At 37.7% G+C, this 20,409-nt stretch overlaps 1 protein-coding gene across 1 annotated transcript; it reads left to right on the forward strand.

Moving 5' to 3' along the window:
- Window positions 1-629: 629 nt before the first annotated feature.
- Window positions 630-5,157, forward strand: LOC107613514 (protein DETOXIFICATION 40). Its single transcript, XM_016315552.3, has 5 exons — window positions 630-1,167; window positions 1,253-1,884; window positions 4,010-4,066; window positions 4,363-4,807; window positions 4,908-5,157. The coding sequence occupies exons 1-5, from the start codon at window positions 844-846 to the stop codon at window positions 4,971-4,973; spliced, it is 1,524 nt and encodes a 507-aa protein (XP_016171038.1). The 5' UTR covers window positions 630-843; the 3' UTR covers window positions 4,974-5,157.
- The last annotated feature ends 15,252 nt before the right edge of the window (window positions 5,158-20,409 follow it).

The following is a 20,409-nucleotide window of genomic DNA, read 5'->3' on the forward strand; positions in this document are numbered from 1 at the left end:
GGCTTTTCGGTGGGGGTCCTTTAACCATAAACAAGATACATATAAAGTTATAAACTCCAAATAAAATTTGGGATCTATAATCATTTTCACATTACATATAGTATAGGAAACATTTCAGGTGCACCAGGGAGTACCGGTGCACCAGTTGTTTTAACCGTTGATTTTTATTAATATATATTATATATATTTTTTATAATTCAGATCAACGGTTAAAACAACTGGTGCACCGATACTCCTGGTGTACTTGAAATGCTTCCTATAGTATAACATATGTAAAGTAAGCATATAAGGAAATATAAAAAAACAAAAAGTTACAAAATCCGTTAAATTTCTTCAATATATTTCGAGATACTATTGGGAAGTGATTAATGCTTAAATAAAATAATATATATACTTTAGAATAATGAGACTCGTTTTTACACACTAGAATTTTGAAAAGAAAAAAAAAACCATAATATACGATATTTTTAGATTTTTGTCAATGAATTGAATGATATTTCTAGAACATTTGTAATTGGTATAGGAAAACAAAGATTGTCACCCTAATAACTAGAAGTAATTAATATTGTAAGAGAAAAAAAATGTTAAAACTAAATAAAATGAAAAGAAATGATATAAAATGAAATCACACTTATTGTTTTTCCTTTAAAATATTAGAATCACAAAGTCCACCTACTCCCAACATTTGTTTTGTTTTTCTTTTTCTTTTTTTTTTTCTTTTTTTTCCCCATTGAATACACATTCATTCATTCATCGACACCAAACCCCTTAGCCCTCTCTGAAGCCTCAAGTAGACAAGTAGTATTTCTTCAATCATTGAGCTTCATCCACATCACACCACAAATGGGTTCTGTAAACAAAGACCATGAACCACTCCTAGCTCCTCTTCATCACCACCGATCATTCACCGAAGCTGGTGCCGGAGATGGAGAACTTGAAAGGATACTCTCCGACACCTCCCAGCCACTCCTCAAGCGCCTTGGACCCGCCACGTGGATCGAGCTCAAGCTCCTCTTCTTCTTGGCTGCTCCGGCCGTCGTCGTCTACCTCATCAACTACCTGATGTCTATGTCCACGCAAATCTTCTCCGGCCACCTCGGCACCCTGGAGCTGGCTGCCGCTTCCCTTGGCAACACCGGCATCCAAATCTTCGCTTATGGACTGATGGTGAGAAAATTGATAAAGTGAAAAACTGTTTGATGCTTGAATTCAACTCAAGACTAACTTATTTTGATTATTGATTTTGAATTAGTTGGGAATGGGGAGTGCTGTTGAGACGCTATGCGGGCAAGCATTCGGTGCTCAGAGATTCGAGATGCTTGGGGTGTACCTTCAAAGATCAACGGTGCTGCTTTCACTAGCAGGTGTGGTGTTAACGGTGATCTACGTGTTCAGCGAACCAATCCTGGTGTTCCTGGGAGAATCACCAAGAATCGCATCAGCGGCAGCGCTCTTCGTATACGGACTAATCCCTCAAATCTTCGCGTACGCGGTGAACTTCCCGATTCAGAAGTTCCTTCAGGCGCAGAGCATAGTGGCGCCGAGCGCGTACATCTCGGCGGCGACGCTGGTTCTGCACCTGATAGTGAGCTGGGTGGTGGTGTACAAGGTGGGGCTGGGGCTTCTTGGAGCGTCGTTGGTTCTGAGCTTGTCGTGGTGGATAATTGTGATAGCGCAGTTTGTGTACATTGTGAAGAGTGAGAGGTGCAAGGACACGTGGCGGGGTTTCAGTACGCAAGCGTTCTCCGGGCTGCCGCAGTTCTTTAAGCTTTCGGCGGCTTCGGCGGTGATGCTCTGCCTTGAGACTTGGTATTTCCAGATCCTCGTCTTGCTTGCTGGCTTGCTCCCTCACCCTGAGCTCGCCCTCGATTCTCTCTCCATCTGGTAATTTCTTTCCCATTAACACTATTTTATTTATTTTTTTATTTATTTCATATTCATAATTTCATATAAGTAATGAAATGTGTTACACCTATTATATACATTAGTGTACTACATGTTTCTATTTTGGAGAATGACAAGTGCCGATACATTTAGTAAATATCAAATATTAATTATTATTTGATATTTATTTCTTTCAAGGAAATAATAAAAAGAATTTATAATATTTACTGATTGTTGATTAATTTTTATTATTTTTCAAAATTTATTTGCATAATAATGTTCACTTAACCAATTTAATATATTCGTGTATCGGCTGTGGTTGGTGAGATGCACCGTTGTGTGGTGAATGAACATGCAAAAGTAGGCAGTGTTATTATAAAATTGATAAAAAATAATTGATTTTTTATTTGAATGTTTAGTTTACACTTTACAGTTTACACACATATATGCATGTGTGTGTGTGTTTTCGGTAAATTGGAGTATTATATTTTGCTGTGTATGTACTGGTAATAAATATATATTAATATTTTATGAATGAATGATGATTGTTACTGCATCATTTAGATCAGATGCCACTGTAAAAGACAGCTAATGATTTGTCAACATTTACCCCTTAATTAATTAATGTTTAGATTTAAATAACAGCACACTTATCAAGGTACATATTAAATTAATCATATTAGTTATATATTAAAATTAGTTATTAAAATTAATTATCAAGATAAAATATATATTAAAAATAAATTAAATTATACATATATTCATATATAAATATATCATAATCGATTTTAGGAGCTAAATTTAATGTATAAATAGTGCCAATGAGCAATAACTCAAATCACATTATCTCTTCATACTCACTTAGAAGTTATAGGTTTGAGTCTTTCTATTTTTGGTAAAAAAAAAATCACATTTTGGACACGACACTCATCTGACACGCGTGTCTGCTGTGTTCAACCGTTTGACACACCTAAATACCATCACATATCAGCGTGTCCAGTCTTATTTTTAACATATATTCTTAAAATAAATTTAGATATAGTATATATTATTATTTATTAAAACAAAAAATATTTTAAATATTTGATTTAATTAAAATAAAACATTAAAAATAATTAAAAAATTAATTTATATTTTATATATACGTGTCTTATAAAATTTTAAAATTTGCGTCTTTCTACGTTTTTGAGTTAAATTTTGCCTTTTCTTCGCTCACATTGGAGTTCTTTAAATTCTTTTTAGCCTGTTTAGGTAGGTAGCATGTAGAATACGAAACACGAGGCCCTCAACTTTGTTATTTTTCTAGTGATAATTTGTTCTCTTTGTTTTTTCCTCTATATAGTTTCTTGTTTTTATCGTGTGAAAGCTGATGATTCAAACCTATATACTTAAATTTGGATCGAAACTTGCATATAATAGAAGATTCTAATAAATACTCGATGACAAAGATGTTCGTCGGATAGAACATGTGAGGGTAGTAGCGAGCAACGTGCTTGTGAAAGAGAAAGCTTGAGAAACCCCATTGAATAAATAATTCATTCTAATTCTAATTTAACGAGATTTCTTCCACGGAATATAAATTTAATAAGATTAAATTAGAATGAATATTCCCATATTGATTCTGAACATCCCACACCTCCTCCGAACCTACCAAAAAAAAAAAAAAAAGTCTGACAAGTGAGCATTAGTCATTCTTTTGTGGGGTAGATGAGGCGGGGGTTGGGGATTGCATTAATATGAGGAAGACAAACTATGGTGCACATCATTATGGTGGTTAGTGATGCATGATTTGACTATTATTCTCTTAAAAATAAAATTACTAACAACACATTTTGAATATTAAAAATTTTTTAAATGTACTGATATACTGATATTTCAGTAATTTTTAACCGTTAATTTTAATTTTAAAAAATATATATAATATATATAATTAGGATCAATGATTAAAAATTACTAAAACACCAATATACCGATATACTTACAAACTTTCCATAAATATTATCTCTCGTGTTAATTTGGTCTTCAAGTTAGTAAACAGCCACCATTTTTTACTTTTGACTAGTAGGTAGCTAGGTCAATGGCCCATTAGTTTATTCACATGTTTCTTGAAATGATTAAACTGCAGTACCACAATATCCGGGTGGGTGTTCATGATATCTGTTGGATTCAACGCAGCTGCCAGGTTTGTTATTTAGATCCATATACTACTACTCATTTTCACATTCGAAAAATTATAATTTTGACAAAATAAATTTTAATTTTTGTTTTTAGTTGAATAAATTCTTAAATAAATATTAGCTCTTTTTGACAAGATGGACTAAATTAAGGATTAAGTCATTTTGTCAAAGGAAGTTCACACTAGAGATTCATTGTGTTACAAACAAAAGTTGAAGTTCGTTTTGTCAAAATCAGATCCTTTTGAGTTCTAAAATAGCTATTTATTCATTTTAGAAATGTAATGAATTAATGTTTAAGCAGCGTGAGGGTGAGCAATGAACTGGGAGCATCAAATCCAAGATCAGCATCATTCTCAGTGGTGGTTGTGACAATAATTTCATTCATAATATCAGTGATTGCGGGACTTGTGATACTTGCACTGAGGGATGTGATTAGCTATGCCTTCACTGAAGGGGAAGAGGTGGCTGCTGCTGTATCTGATCTTTGCCCTCTCCTCTCATTTGCCATTGTCTTGAATGGCATTCAGCCCGTACTCTCAGGGGTGGCTGTTGGATGTGGATGGCAAACATTTGTGGCATATGTCAATGTTGGTTGCTACTATGGAATTGGTATCCCATTGGGTGCCCTTCTCGGCTTCTATTTCAATTTTGGTGCTAAGGGAATATGGCTGGGAATGTTAGGTGGAACCGCAATGCAAACAATTATTTTGGTGTGGGTCACATTTCGAACCAATTGGCATAAAGAGGTAATCAAATACCACTGCTACCTCTGCAATAATTCTTGTCCTTCCATTACAGTGGTAATAATAATACTATTATTATTATTTGACTTATTGTGATTTGTAGGTAGAAGAAGCAGCTAAGAGGTTGAGCAAATGGGAGGTGGAGAAGAATAAGCCAATTCTTGACTGAAATAATTTTGATTTGAAGCACTTAACTTCTTTCTCATGGATTTAAGTGGGGCTAGACTCTCTAGTGACCTTAATTTTATATCCTTTAATTAATTTTTTTGGGCTGGACTCTAGTGAGCCTAATTGTATGCCCTTTAATTATTTTTCTTTCTACAATAAAAAGGCCAATTAAAAATAATTAGTTATATGTATAGCCTATTATATATATGTCTTTTTGTTACTTACACTGCTTTTGGTTATGAGAATAGGATAAGATAAAACACTGAAAACAAGACACAAAAGATAAAGATACAAAAATTAGTGTTTTTATATTTTGTTTACTGATAAATTAGAACAAATTATAAAAATTCAATTTATTTTTATTTTTTTTCATTAAAAAAATTTTAGGAAGAAAAATATAATAATAAAATATATAATTATGAAAAATTAATAAAAATAATGAAAGAAAAATAAAAAATAATTTGTATATCCTATTAGTGTCTTAATGTCCTTTCTGTTGTAAGATAAACACAAAATATACTAATTCAGAATATCTGAATACAAAGTCTTTGCCCATGTTTTATTTACCAAATATGATTTTGTGACTCTGTGTCCTATTGTGTATCTCATTAGTGTCTCAATGTCTTTCCTGTCAGAATAAACACAAAATATACTAATTTAGTATAAGATTTCTATCTATATCTCATTTGTCAAACATAATTTTGTTTCTCTATGTCCTATCTTTGTAAACAAACGTGTTCAGTTTGCTGGGTACCAAACGGGTCAGATAAGCAAAGTGAGAGAGGGAGATAGGGGGAATCTGAAACTGAGTTGTTGGTGAGTAAGTGGACTTCCTAGGTTCGTGTTGATAGGCGAAAAGTTGGAGCCTCGCGACCTCTTGAGTTGTAGTAGTGAGGAGAGGAGGAGCCACCTGCAAAAGGGACTCCGACGCTCAAGTCAAAATCCGTACGAGGTGGCAGTAAAAGTGAAAGAATTGTGACGTATCTTGGGGAAAGGGTAAGGCCCTCTCCATATATACCCAGCATCAGGGTGGGTCCCACAGGAGCAGACCCACCTTCCAGGAAGTTTCCCTTTCCCAGTTGTCAGGTACCCCGCTGAAGGAGAGGAGTTGTCCGGGTTTTCTTCCCGGTTCGGGTGTCACACACCCGTTGGGTCGGCCGTCCGGGCCAGAACTTTATGCCAACTGGGCCGGACCGGAACAAAACGCAACCTTAACTATTTCATAATTTATAATGAAGTCTATAAAGCAAGGTAGAAAAAGAATAAATAAAGGATCATACGTTTCCCCCTTTTTTTTCCCATTTGATTGGGCTCTATTGGGCTTTTGGGTCCATATTTGGGCTTTTATTATTGTGTTTTCAGTGTGAAGTTTAATGTCGTTACTTGAGATTGTCTCCTGCTCCCGTCCAAAAAAAAAAGATTGTCTCCTGCTGGGCCCGCATTGTTCAACTAAGAATATTTAAACAATATTCTTAACCTATGTGGGCTAGTTGTGGGTTGGGCCTTTCTTTATCAAAAAAAAAAGTCTCGCTTTCCAAAATCTCTTTTGATATGTAATTTTCTGCTGGATTTTTAAGCCCCGTGTTAACTACCAAAAAAAAAATTAACTGGCTATTAACAAAAAAATAAATACAAAAATATTTGTATATTAAAATTAGTTAATATATATTTTATATTTTAATATTAATTTTGTGCTAATAATTAATTTTGATATACACCTAACATAATTGAAATAAAAGGTTTCATAATTGGCAAATTGAAAAACTAGTTGGGTAATTTTACTCTTTTTTTGGGGGGTTCTATTAGATGGTGTCCCGTTTATATATTACGCAACGAATTTCTAGCTCCGAAATCCACTATAGATAAGAATAAGACCTTTTAAAAATGAGAAGAGAGTTTTATGTTTCTTTATGTACTATCATTCACCGAGTTGATACTAGATAGATTTTTTTTTTTTTTTTTTTTTGAGATAAGGCGATAAAATGTTATAATAGCACCTAATTAAATATTTACAAAAAATAAATTAACAATGCATAGAAATTAAAAGCTTCATAATAAATACATTCAAACTCAGTGTCTTTGTCTGGTGGGTCTAAATGCTGATTTTGTCAGCATATTATTACAATAGTGAGTGGTCAGTTTCAGTTTAATATAGTGCAATAGTACATATACATGTATGCGGTGGTCATGGTCTTATAAATATGAACGAGATGGTAACTACTAATTAATTAATATATTTACTAGGGTTGTTGAACGAAGATTCGTGGCAGTGAGGCCACTGGAGAGTGAATGAATGTGAAGTATGGGTACGTAGTGGAAGATGGAATTGAAGGTATGAAAGAGAAAGATGACAGTGATGAAAATTAAAACCAATAAGAAAGTGATGAGACAAAATTTATATAGGTGGTTGATATATAATCATTAGGGTAAGTGAAATAAGGATCGTAAAATAAACAACAATTTTTTTAATTTGAAATAAAAATTGGCAATATTCATGCAACCTATGGAGAATATAATGGTAACCATTTTAGTCTTCACGAGGTTTAATTAAATGAAGCGAGGAATTCATCCTTTTTATGTGTGGTTATGATTATTAGGAGGCAGCTCTCTTTGCTGCACTAAGAATTCCGATGTCATATATTTTATATTATATTAAGGACAATTTACGTAATTAAATTATTTATCTTTTAATATTATATAATTACAATTTTATGAAATAAGAGATATAAATACATTTTTTTATATATCTATAGAAATTGTTACTGATAATAGCGATTTATAGAGCTACGTAATTTGCTACAGGCAGTCGCAGATTACGCGAACGAACAGCAACACAGAAACTGCTAGAGATAGTCGCAGTTTCTGTTGAAGTTGGCTTGGGCATAAACTGCTACTGACAGTAACGGTTTATGTGTATGGAGATGCGTGCATAAACCGATGGAGACAGTAGCAGTTTACGTGGAGTGTGTGTGAGCGTGGCTGCCTATATAAACCCTCAAAGGCCAAAGGTGGAGGAAGAGTGTTGTTTCTCACAAATGGAGGGTGAGGAAAGTTTTGTGGCTCTAGTGCATTGCTCTGAGAAAATTCAAAAGAGCAAAAGGCATGGTGTGAAATTTACAGATAGAGAACCGCTTAGTATTTTTATCCGGTCGTCGAGTACGTTGGCAGAGATTCAGCTCAGCATATCACGGAAGCTCAGTGTGTGTGGGACGAAGTGGGTTAAAAAGTTATTTTACAAGATTCTCATTGCCGTTGTGTCAACAGGTGTGAGATATGAGACCTTTGTGATAGGGTCCGATGAAGACCTGCAGGTCTTGTTTCACTACAGGTGGAGTTTTTCGGAGGTCAGAATACCCGAGCTGCTTGCGAAGTTGGAAGATGGTGTTGACAGTCCGGGGCATCGACGCCGAATCCTCAGTTGACGACGGTGAGTGGTGCCTCGACATCGATGCCTGTGACAGCAGCGGCAGTTCTGATTCCTGATCCTCAACACGTTGCGGCTATTCATGCTGGTGTGCCTCCTAGTAATCCTAATTTTGAATTTGAGGCCGGACCGGATCAAGTTGAGAATGCGATGCGGGACAATGATTCAGATGACGAGCCAGTTGCAATTGGTGGGGACAGTGATGACGATATTCCGAGCGGTACACCTACACCACATGGAGGTTCCGGTTCTGGCACACAACAGTATCCTCCGCACCTGTCATCGTTGAACTTGGAAGCCATCGACTAATACCAGAATGTAAAGGCAACCTTCGCGGGCCAGGGTATGCATGATGCGAATGCTTTAACGGAATTTTAGATTGGCTAGTCATTCCAACGCAAGGCGATAATTTATGACCTTTTGTTCCTTGCCATCGTTCGGAGGTAAGTAAGCAGACCACCTAAACGGAAAAAATAGGTAAAAAAAAGGTTGTAATAGCACGACATATCACATTTTTAAACTTTCAAAAACATAAAGAATACCTAGATACCAGTGGAAACGAGAAAACCTCAAACCCAGACGGCCTCAGCGAGGGAAACCGCCAGAATATCCAACTTTGTAGCAAGTGGAGAGGACCCGTCAGGTTGGTAACATTTCTGTTCGCAACCCGACACATGCATCGATACAACTATGCCAAAGCGGCTGACCCCCAGTTGTACCTCCCCATGTCATCAAGATTCGCCACAAATTGCAACCACCGTATATGTACCCGATTCGCACTCTTGTCCCCAAACAACTAAGTGGATAACAGCATCATGATGTAGGCACGTGTGTAAATGCAAACAGTGTCCTCGGTCGCATCTGCTGGTAACACCCTAAACCTCTCATGGAACCATGTAAAGTGGACTGTCATCTGCTTGACCTTATTCGGTGGTGGCAGCTCACCGAATAGATCCTGAAACCACTCCCAAGCTGGTCGGCTACCCTCCATGAATTTTTCAAACTCACCAAGGCAACCACTCACGGCCTCCCCATCGACAGGCAACCCAAGCTGAAATGCCACATCTTACAATGTCACTGTGCACTCTCCGAAAGCCATATGAAATGTGTGCGTCTCAGGGTGTCACCTCTCAATGAACGCACTGACCAAGGGCTCGTCCAGCCAGAACCAGTGGCTGTTTAACCTGGTCAAGTGGTACAATCCAGTCCTCTCTGAATACAGGATGATCCTGTCATGCATCGGCATATTTTGTTGCCGTCTCACACTATAGGATACACCTAGTTGGCTGCACACAACATGAAAGATATACCCGAAACAATTAAATTCTACTATCTGCAACAAATTCCCCTATATAATAACAACAAGGAAACAAATTAAACAACTAAACAATTAAACTATTAACCTATTAGTCAATCGTCAAATCAAAATGTGAAAAACTTTTTTTCTGGGACTATTACGAAAACAGGTTACACAATTTAACCGATTTAACGAAAATAAGACTGTAAAAACTATTTTTCTTACAAAATATAACATTCGTAAATTAACTGAACTAAAATCGCTATACACACCGATTCCTATATACAGCCCCACTACATTCTACATCCTAACATGCAAGGCCTAATTCCAAAATATAAGGGTTAAACTATAAATTCTAGTTCCTCTACCTTACATACCATTTTTCTAATTAATAAATACTAATGCTAAAAAAAATTAAATGCTAATGATTAAAAAAAATATAACATATAACCGACCTCGTCAGCAATGACACTGGCAATATGGGCAACACCGTTCAGTCGGTACAAGCTCCGTTCTTCTGCCATGATATCCAGCCACAGGTTGCACTCGAATACCTCGAACCCACCCCCAGTTGCTCTACCCTCTCTCTAGAATCTTCTCTCTAGAAAAATCCAAGATCCACTCTAAATGAAGAATTCGTGGCTGCCTACCACAGTTTATATAGGCACCCAAACTCCACGTAAATCGCTACTGCCTTCAGCAGTTTACGCACGTATTTTCATACACATAAACCGATACTGCCAGCAGCGGTTTATACCCAAGCCAACTTCAACAAAAACCGCGACTGCCTCTAACAGTTTCTGTGTTGCCGTTCGTTCACGTAATCCGTAGCTGTCTGTAACGAATTGTGTAGCTCTATAAACTGCTACTGCCAGTAGCGGTAATAGCGATTTCTATAAATATGTAAAAAAAATATATTTATATCTCCTACTTTATAAAATTGTAATTGAATAATATTAAAAGACAAACAATTTAATTACGTAAATTGTCCTTATATTAATGTTATATATTATAGTATCGTATTGCTTTAGTAATCGATTTCACTTGGTGCCCAACTCACCTTAAAATGATTAGAAATAAATAAATAAAATGTCTACAAAGGTTGTTTATATTTAAATATTAAAGAAGAAGAGAGGGGGGGGGGTGTTTATTTTTTAATTTAAAATTTCTGAACTGTCGATCTGTATCAAGATAGTGTTTATTAGATTTTGGTTAATCTAGTTTGTCGTGGATTTATTACTATGACAAAGAGAATCTATCAATACTAAATCTTTTTCAATATAAAATAATTACTTTCCCTTTTCTTTTTCTTTGAGAATCAGTTCAATTAACTTCTATGGCAAGCATGTGTTAAGGAATTTGTTCTGTACATTATTTAATTTGTCTATAATATAGTTCACGATTGGCATCAATTTTGTAGCTTTTATCAGTAGTATTATACTTTTGTTTAAATTATTTATAATCACCAATTTATCTAATGACCATTAAATATTTAATAATCTCACTTTTATTAAGAGAGCGATGTCCAATAAGTTACAAAGTAAACTAATGACCCTAGTACCCCACTCTACATACTTTAAAGACATGAGATGACTAAGATGAGAGATAGATATTTTTTTTGTATTGTCATTTGATAGTGTGAGATTTATTTGTGTAAACTCTACATCATATCTTCTTAAACGTGCTCCTTAATTTTCTCTTTTGTGCACCACTCCATTTCATCCTACCCACTGCATTCCATTCCCACTTGTGCAAGCATTTTATTCTAAGCGGATATTTTAACTGATAACGTCTTCACATAAAAATAATATTACTAATAATTAGATAAAATAATATGTTTGATTAAATTATTTAATAATTTATAATATTATTTTTTATAATCATTTTACAAATATTTCATCTATTAATACATAATTTGCATATTAATTGTGTTTATATTTTATGATAATTTTTACCAATATAAGAAATTACTGAATTAGAGACATTCTGTTGAAAATGAATTCATTTAAAAAATTTTGAAAAAAAAAATTGTTGGATGTTTTTTTGAAAAATATATTTAGAGAGACAAACTAATAAAATATTTAAGCAATTTTTTAAGAAAAAAGTTCAAAGGTTAGTTGCTGATAAAAAATAATAACCTCTAATATTTCTCATTCTTTAATTATAAATTTGTCTTATAATTCATTCTGTGTATTGTAATTAGAAAAAAATAAATAAAGAACAATTCACCCAACAAATTTATTTTTTAAAATTAAAACAAATAGAATTTGTCTCTAACAAATTTTAAGAATTTTTTATTTTAATAAATAAAATAAATGTAATATTTACCAAAATAAATAATTTTTGAAGTATTTACTGATTTAAATTTCCTTACCTTATCTCGTTTACAGTGTAAACGAGATAGAGATAGACAAATATTCAGCTGCTATAAAAACGATGTGTAATCCTTGGTATTCCTTCACACATTTCATATTCTTTCTCTGTCTCGTTTTTCTCACGAAAACAAAGTTCAATGGCCAGTAACAGTCCATTCATAGTTGTGCTTGTTTATCCCAATTGTCGTATGAGAAATCGCGACAACGGGGTGACATTTGAGTGTGAGGATCCGATATTATTTCGCACTCAGCGTGTGGAGACGTTGTCGGATTTAAAGAGTTTGATATTGAGCAAGCTCGGTGGTACACAAGCATGGGAGATAGGAACGGTGGGGTATACGTTGCTGGTACCCATGGGAAATGGAGTCTTCCGGTTTCGACTATTTCGACTTCAAGGGGACGAGTATGTGCGACTGATATTCGACATCCATGGGAGGATCATGGTAGAACAGGTAATGGAGCTGTCGGCCGAGGTGGGTCATGGTGGTAGTGGTGGTTCCGTACACGATACCTATGTGCAGGAAGACCGACCTCTCGCACCACCGCCCATTTATGTCGTTATTCTAGAGCATGAGGCAGAGAAGAGTGAGAAGGATTCGGACAAAGATTACGTGGCGGATAGTGCGGACAGTGAGTCATCCGATGGTGGCGATGAGGATGAGTTTGTGCCGGAGACACCTGCCGGGGGCTGTGGCGCGCCATGTGTTGCCTCCACCTCACCCGATTCCGGTGCTATCAGCAGTCCCAAGTCACTATCACAGTCTGCATCTGGACGCAATGCAAGAGAGGACTCCGATTTTTGACACATATGAAGCGGATTACAACTTAGACAGTGGGATAGAGTTTCGGGTCGGCCACAGGTTCAGAAGCCGAGAGGCAGTGTTTCAAGGTGTGAAGAATTACAGTATTCGCAGGAGTGCTGAGTATCGGGTGATCGAGTCCGACCGGTTAAAGTACCATGTGCAGTGTCGTCAAGCCGACAATGGGTGTCAATGGATCCTCCGTGTGGCACTTCGTTGGAATCTCGGATACTGGTACGTTGAAATTTAATTGTGTTTTTGAGTACTTTTGTATGATTTGTTATGTAGGTTAGAGATATAGTTGAAGCATAAATGTTTTGTTGTGATTGGGGAGGTTCGAAGATTTGGTGGACCGCACAGTTGTCTAGCACCCACTATGTCTCAAGATCATCGTCAGTTAGATAGTAGTCTCATCTGCAGGGTCATATTGGCCATATGATACAGTCCAACCCCTCTGTCAGTATCCCCGTCTTGCAAGGTGCGGTCCAGTCAAGCTATCACTTCAAACCCTCATACAGAAAGGTGTGGATGGCAAAGCAAAAGGCAATCGCACGGATCTATGGGGATTGGGAAGAGTCCTACAACAAGGTGCTGAAGCTGCTTTCGGCCCTGCAGAGCTGTTTTTTCGGGACCATTTGTGATCTACGCGTCAAACCGTACTACGATGGACACCTCATGGTACGCGACTGCAGCATGTTCGACAAAGTATTTTGGACTTTCCCGTCATGTGTCGAGAGCCTTCAAGCATTGCAAGCCGTTTGTATCTGTAGACGGCACACATCTGTATGGCAGGTACGGTGGAGTGTTGCTTATTGCGGTGGCACAAGACGGAAACAGCAACATACTTCCAATTATTTTTGCCATTGTCAAGTCTGAGAGCACCGAGTCGTGGTCGTTCTTCCTTACTAATCTGAGGCGCCAAGTCACCCCATAAGACGGGTTGCTGGTTATCTCCGACAGATCTCAGGCCATCAAGGCCGCCCTAGGCTTCGATGATAGTGGTTGGCATCTTCCAAAGGCGTTCCATGCTTACTATATCAGACACATGGCTGCAAATTTCATGACCCGGTTCAAGTATGCCGAGGGCAAGCAATACCTCATAAATGCTGCTTACAGTCCTAGTCAAGTTGGATTTGAGTGGTACATGGATGCCTTGAGAGGCGTCTCATTGGCGATGGCGAACTGGGCTGGTCATTTCAGAAAGGATATCTGGCTACAACATTGTGACAGTGGGCGGAGGTTTGGACACATGACCACAAATCTGTCCGAGTGCATCAATGCAGTGTTGAACGGGACACGGTACTTGCCGATTTTAGCCGTTACGAAGGGCCGGGAAGGGCAGTCCTAGTTGGCGGCCGAAAACCGCTTCTCACAGAGACTTTTGGCCGCCATTGAGAAGAATAGGGAAGGCATTCCGAAGATGCGTGTGACACATTGCGATAAGTGGGCGTTTGTGTTTGTTGTGGAGGAGCTAGAGCCGTTCGAGGGATGGGGCCAAGGTTCCTTCCGGGTTCGGCTTTCGGAAGGTACGTGTGATTGTGGCACTGACGGAGGGATGACACGAGGCTGGGATGAGGTCAGATACATACCATAGTCGTGGGAGGGCAGGGTTGCATACTGGCTACCCGGCCGAATACCTGCCCCAAACGACGGCGTAGAATCCGGTGAAATCTGGGGGAACCAGGAGGACGTGTGCGCGGGACCTGATGGGTGCTGGTACTCCCCGATACCAACCTTTCTGCCTGTACGGAATGGCTCGACTATCCGATCCATAGTGACAGGCGCGGCGGTGTGAAGATGGAAGGCATCATCAATGAAGATCTCGTCAACCATATCCTCGTCGTCCTGATGGGTCCCGGATGGACCACTCTCATGCCAACCAGGCGGTGATATGTCCTAGGCTCCCAGAGGCTGCTGCCCACCGATCCCGGATGCATGCCACGCTCCGTGTGGCGGGGGAGGAGGAGGTGATGGAGATGGCAGGCCCGGAGGTAAAGTTTCTCTGTCCTGTGGGATGTCTCCATGCTCCTCCTGATGGGTGTACTCCGCCTCCTCGTTAGACTCGACGCCGACCCCTACACGACGTGGTCGGGCCCTCTCCCTCCGCACCGGCTCGCCAGGTCGACGTTTTCTATGGCCTCTGTCCCTCCGAGCTGGTCGTCGAGTATCCTCCCTCACACGTCGACATCGATCCGGCACACCACGAGGAAGGGCGAGATCGTCCCTGGGCTGGCTGGCAGTGGGCTGTACGTCGGCTGGAAACTCCGCGAGCCTCGTGTCCTCCAGAACCTCCTGCCTCGACAGATGCCTAACACGGCAAGTCCCACGCCACCAGTCATAGTACTCTAGGGTCGGCCTGGTGTCGAAGGTGTGGTGCACAGTGATCCAGCAACCGGGAGCAAACCTCTAGTGCCATCTATTGTACCACTCTTGAAGGTTCAGCGGCCACCATACATCCTCACCAGGACCAGTGTTTTGCTATTTTTTAATTGCTCTGATGGCTCTGTGTTGCAATATTGTTGAATGCTGTAGGCAGAATTTAGATATAGTCTTGTTGAGGATTTTTTTTATTTTTCATTGTGTTGTGGCTGTTTTTAATTTCATATCTGTTATGTTATGGCACTGTGATTGTGTTATGGCACTGTGATTCTGCGATCACTTATCAGTGTTTTGAATTTGGAATTTTTGATTAGTGACTTGTTAAGCTGCTGTTGTTGTTATGCTGCTGTTTTGTTATGGCACTGTGATTGTGTGATCACTGATCAGTGTTTTGAATTTGGAATTTGTGATTAATGACTTGTTAAGCTGTTATTGTTGTTATGCTGCTATTTTGTTATGGCATTGTTGTTGTTATGCTACTGTTTTGTAATGGTTGTTGCTGAATGCTAAAAATAGAAATCAAATCAAATGCTGGTTGTTGCTGAATGAGTAGGGTAGCTACCTGCCAATGCCATATATAAATAAACTGATGAATGATGATGATGGGAGTGGAAGGAGAGTCAAAGTGTATAGATAGTTAGTGATATGTTATGCTTTCTTATTCAATGACTACTTGTTATGTTGATACCTCAACTTGGAAACAACACTAGATCCCGTTTATGGCTTGCTCAGCAAGAAGAATCTGTTGCTAAGAGAGCTCTCTTACAACAGATGAACGCAATGCTGCCTAAGATTAAACCGAAAAGGTAATCTTGCAAGATTCATGTTCATGTTCAGTTAGTATAATACCACAGAATGATCAACATTTTCTAGTTGAACTAGCTCAACATTCTTTTGAAATTGATAATCCTTTGTCTCCTGACATTTCTAAATTAGAATATGAGGTGTTAAGTGATTCTGTTAACCTTCAAAGTCAAAATTTAATATTTAGATTTTTTTTACTATTTAATTTTTGAGTTTGTATTTTGATAATATCATATGAATTTGGTTGATGATTTTTTTGTGTAGTGTTTTAAATTTGGAAGATATTTTAGGATGTTTATTTATAATTTATTTATTATTTTATTCTAAAACAGTTTTTTCGGTTGAACCACCGGTTAGACCAGTAAACCAGTGAACAAGTGACTAGAACGGTTTGATGACCGGTCCAGTTTTTAGAACCTTGCCTGACAGTGAACACAGTAAGTGCGTTAACTACTTCCTTACTTCATAATAACTGACATCTAATCACAGATAATTAAGTTGAAATATAACATCAATCTCAGCTATCAAGATTAATCGGAGTGCCTGGTACCTGCTGCTCTCTATTGAACTGCCATTTCACCCGATCAACGTGGTGAAACCAGACAATGTTGAAGCACAATAGGGGGACGGTTGACAACCATGTCCCCCACTCCTCCTCCTCGCGGAACCAGGTTGGGCACAGAGCCTGCATAGCTGGGTCATCATAGACTCTCCATGCAAACTGAATAAAAAAAAGTTTCAGACATAACAGAAACATAATTATTTTACGAAATCTATCTAATCACACAGATAACAAACAAACTAAACCATATGATAGATATATAATTATCGACAATAAAAACCTAAGTATTTTACGACTAACCTCATCGAACCGTAGCCGGTCGATCGAAACCCTCCAATGCAAGACCCTAGCCTCATGCTGGTCCCTGCTCTGCTGCTGCAATCCAACCAACCTGACACATTCCAGGAGAACATATACAGTTGGTTAAGTAACATCCTTAAAGAATTGACAATTATTTAATTCAAATACATAAATAAACATTTCTCACCTGGCGGCTAGAGGATACTGGTATACCCCTCTATCTGGTGGACACCACTAAGAAAATCTATGATAGATCCAAGACATCAAAAGTGGAGTGCAGCTAGCGATATCCGTGACGCCCTGCTGTGCCGCCGAACAAAGTGACTGATACGTCCAGGCCAGCATAGCCGAGCCCCCCGGAAAACGCCCTACACTCCTCAAAGTCCTGGAGCAGCGGTAGCTAACGAAGGTGCACCAGATTGTTGGACTTCTTGGTCATAAGATACCCTCTGATTAGTAACATAATATAGCACCTGGCGTACTGTCAGAGGGTTTCGGGATCGTCTGGCGAGGGCATCTGGCGGACACGATCCTGCAGCCGCACAAGTTTCAGCGTGAAGGACTCCTTCCTCTCTATAGCCTGCTGTGCTACCACGAGAAGCCTGGCGCCGAGCAGCTGCTCCACCAACGCCCACGTCTCCGTCTGGTACCACCTACCAAAGTCACGGAGACACCCCCGACGGGACTACCGTGTGCACGTAGGCCTAGGTGGTACGCCACGTCCTGCAGGGTGATAGTGACCTCACCCCACGGGAGATGAAACGTGTGCGTCTTTGGACGCCATCGCTCCACGAGTGCCAAAATTAGGGAGTTGTCATCCTGAGGGGAACCGTGTCGCCAAATCCGGCCTCAGCCAGATACAAGACAATGGCGTCCGGTGGAGGAAGAGTACGGCTCACTCGTCGGGGCAGTAGGAGGCGAGGCCTCTGAAGAATGAAAAAAAAAGAATTTAACCTTACAAATAAAATATTCTAAAATTCTGGGTTACTGTATTATTTCTCTTTTTTTTTTTTAAAGTAATTAGACCGGCATAACATGGTACATAATACATTAAATTTCAACAAATATTTCTAACGCATAGCTACTTCTACTGAAGAACGTACTTTCATGTTTCTAGCCTACACATCTCTCTAAATTACATTGTCCATAACAACCAAATCCTAACTAAAGCGTTATAAATACTAACAACCTAGCACAAGAATAACAGAGTTCTAAACTAATAATATATGTCATACCAACCTAGAACAACCAAATAGAGTTCTAAATTCCTCTTAGAGACCTAACTGCTAACTCATATAACTACGTTCTAGTTCTTCATGACTACCCTAACAATGGCCACATCCTAAAATTAAAAAAACATATGAAAACTAACCTCGAAGTCGGCCGCCCCGGTGTAATGCGTCGTCTCGTTCAGCCTGTTGATATCTCCGTCATTCCCCGCCTCGCGCGCCATCACCGATTCAGTCGAAGGTATGGTCAGAAAGGGTTAAAAGAGAGGAGAAAGAGGTTGACAAAGTCAAATTGGAGTCCGGAACCAAGCTGTAAACGACTTGTATATATAGGCGCGGACAGGTCAGTGTAAACGAAATATGCACGTGTCACACTAACGTGCCTTATCTCGTTTTCACTGTAAACGAGATATATGCATTATCATCTCGTTTACACTATAAACGAGATAAGGCAAGGGAATTTAAATCAGTTAATACTTCAAAAATTATTTATTTTAGTTAATATTATATTTATTTTATTTATTAAAATAAAAAAATTCTAAATTTTAGTTATTCTCATATTTTTACAAATCATTTATATATTTATGGTTAATGCTAAGAAGATAATAATAAAAATTTATCTTATATAATATAATATCTACAATTTTATATATATAATATTTGTAATTATATATTTATTATATTTAAAATTATATAATTATTTTAATAACAATTAATAAATACTAAATAAAATTATTTTAGACTATTTGAATATTTTTTTTATTATCTCCTAAATATTATTATATAGTTATATTGCTGCTCTTTTTTTTTTTTTTTTTTTTTTTTTTTTTTTTTTTTACATTTCACATCATTTTGTATTGTATATAAATTTTTTACCCTAACACTATATTGTATATTATATTCGCTGTAGGCTTAGATTGGAGTTAAACCCCAAAATGGTTTTTGAGATTGACGTCGTGCACTAAAATCGTCCCTGAGATTATAATTGCACCAATTACGTCTTTGAGATTGAAAAAAATGCACTATATTAGTCTCTGACCTATTTTCCATTAACGACGTGATGACATGACATGATGACGCGGACTGTAAGTGACACGTGTCACTTCATGATTTGGCCACGTGTAATGGTACGATGATGTGGTGACCAGTGACACGTGGTATGCTGACGTGGATGGTTGTGCCACGTGTCACAACAGTATTCGTCCATGTGTCATCCATTATGTCATCGTTGTATATGCACCAAATTAGTCCTCACTTTGCATTAAGTGACTCATTTTAGTCCCTGAAATTGAATGTCGTGCACTAAACTAGTCCCTTCACCAGTTTTTCTCATTTTTTTCTATAAATTCAAAATTCTCAATATTTTTTAATGCATTAATTTCAATTCTATTTTTTCACATGTTCTTCAAATAAAAGTGTTTTTATAAAATATTTTTCTCTTGCGAATACCCTAACCGCCGACTTAGAGTTGACGTGAAGGCTTTTCAAGCACCTTCACTTCCATCTCTGACCTCTTTCAGTACTTTTATAAAATATTTTTTTCTTGTGGATATCCCTAATAACTGCCGTATTGGAGTTGATGTGAAGACATTTCAAACTTCCCTCATTACCATCTCCAATCTCTTTCGTCTAGACGGCAGAGGTCAAAGATGGTAGTGAGGTTACTTGAAGTGCCTTCAATCTAGCTCATTTACACATAACGAAAACGTGTATTTCATAAGAAAAAAAAATGTTTATTTTAATTATTAATATATTGTTAAAAACACATTTTTTATGAAAAAAATGTGTCTAATCAATCATATAATTATTTTTTTATAATAACATACTTATATATTACAAAATTTACCAATGTTAAATTATTAAGAAAAATTATATAATTAAAACTAAAATCTTAAAAATTTTTATGAAAGCACTTGTATTTAAACGATATATGAAAAAATAGAATTGAAATTAGTGTATCCAAGATATTAAATTTTAAATTTTAAAAAAATGAGAAAAAATTGGTGAAGGGATTAGTTTGGTGCAAGACATTTAATTTTAGGGACTAAAATGAGTCACTTAATGCAAAGTGAGGGATTAATTTAGTACATATGCAACGAAGACATAATGAATGACACGTGGACGAATACTGTTGCGACATGTGGCACAAATAGACACGTGGCCAAATAACATTGTGACACGTGGCACAACCATCCACGTCAGCATGCCACGTGTCACTGGTCACTACATCATCATACCATTACACGTGGCCAAATCATGAGGTGACA

The sequence above is a fragment of the Arachis ipaensis genome, chromosome B8, assembly GCF_059453495.1.
Source record: "Arachis ipaensis isolate K30076 ecotype BB chromosome B8, ASM5945349v1, whole genome shotgun sequence".
In the NCBI taxonomy this organism is placed as follows: Eukaryota; Viridiplantae; Streptophyta; class Magnoliopsida; order Fabales; family Fabaceae; genus Arachis; species Arachis ipaensis.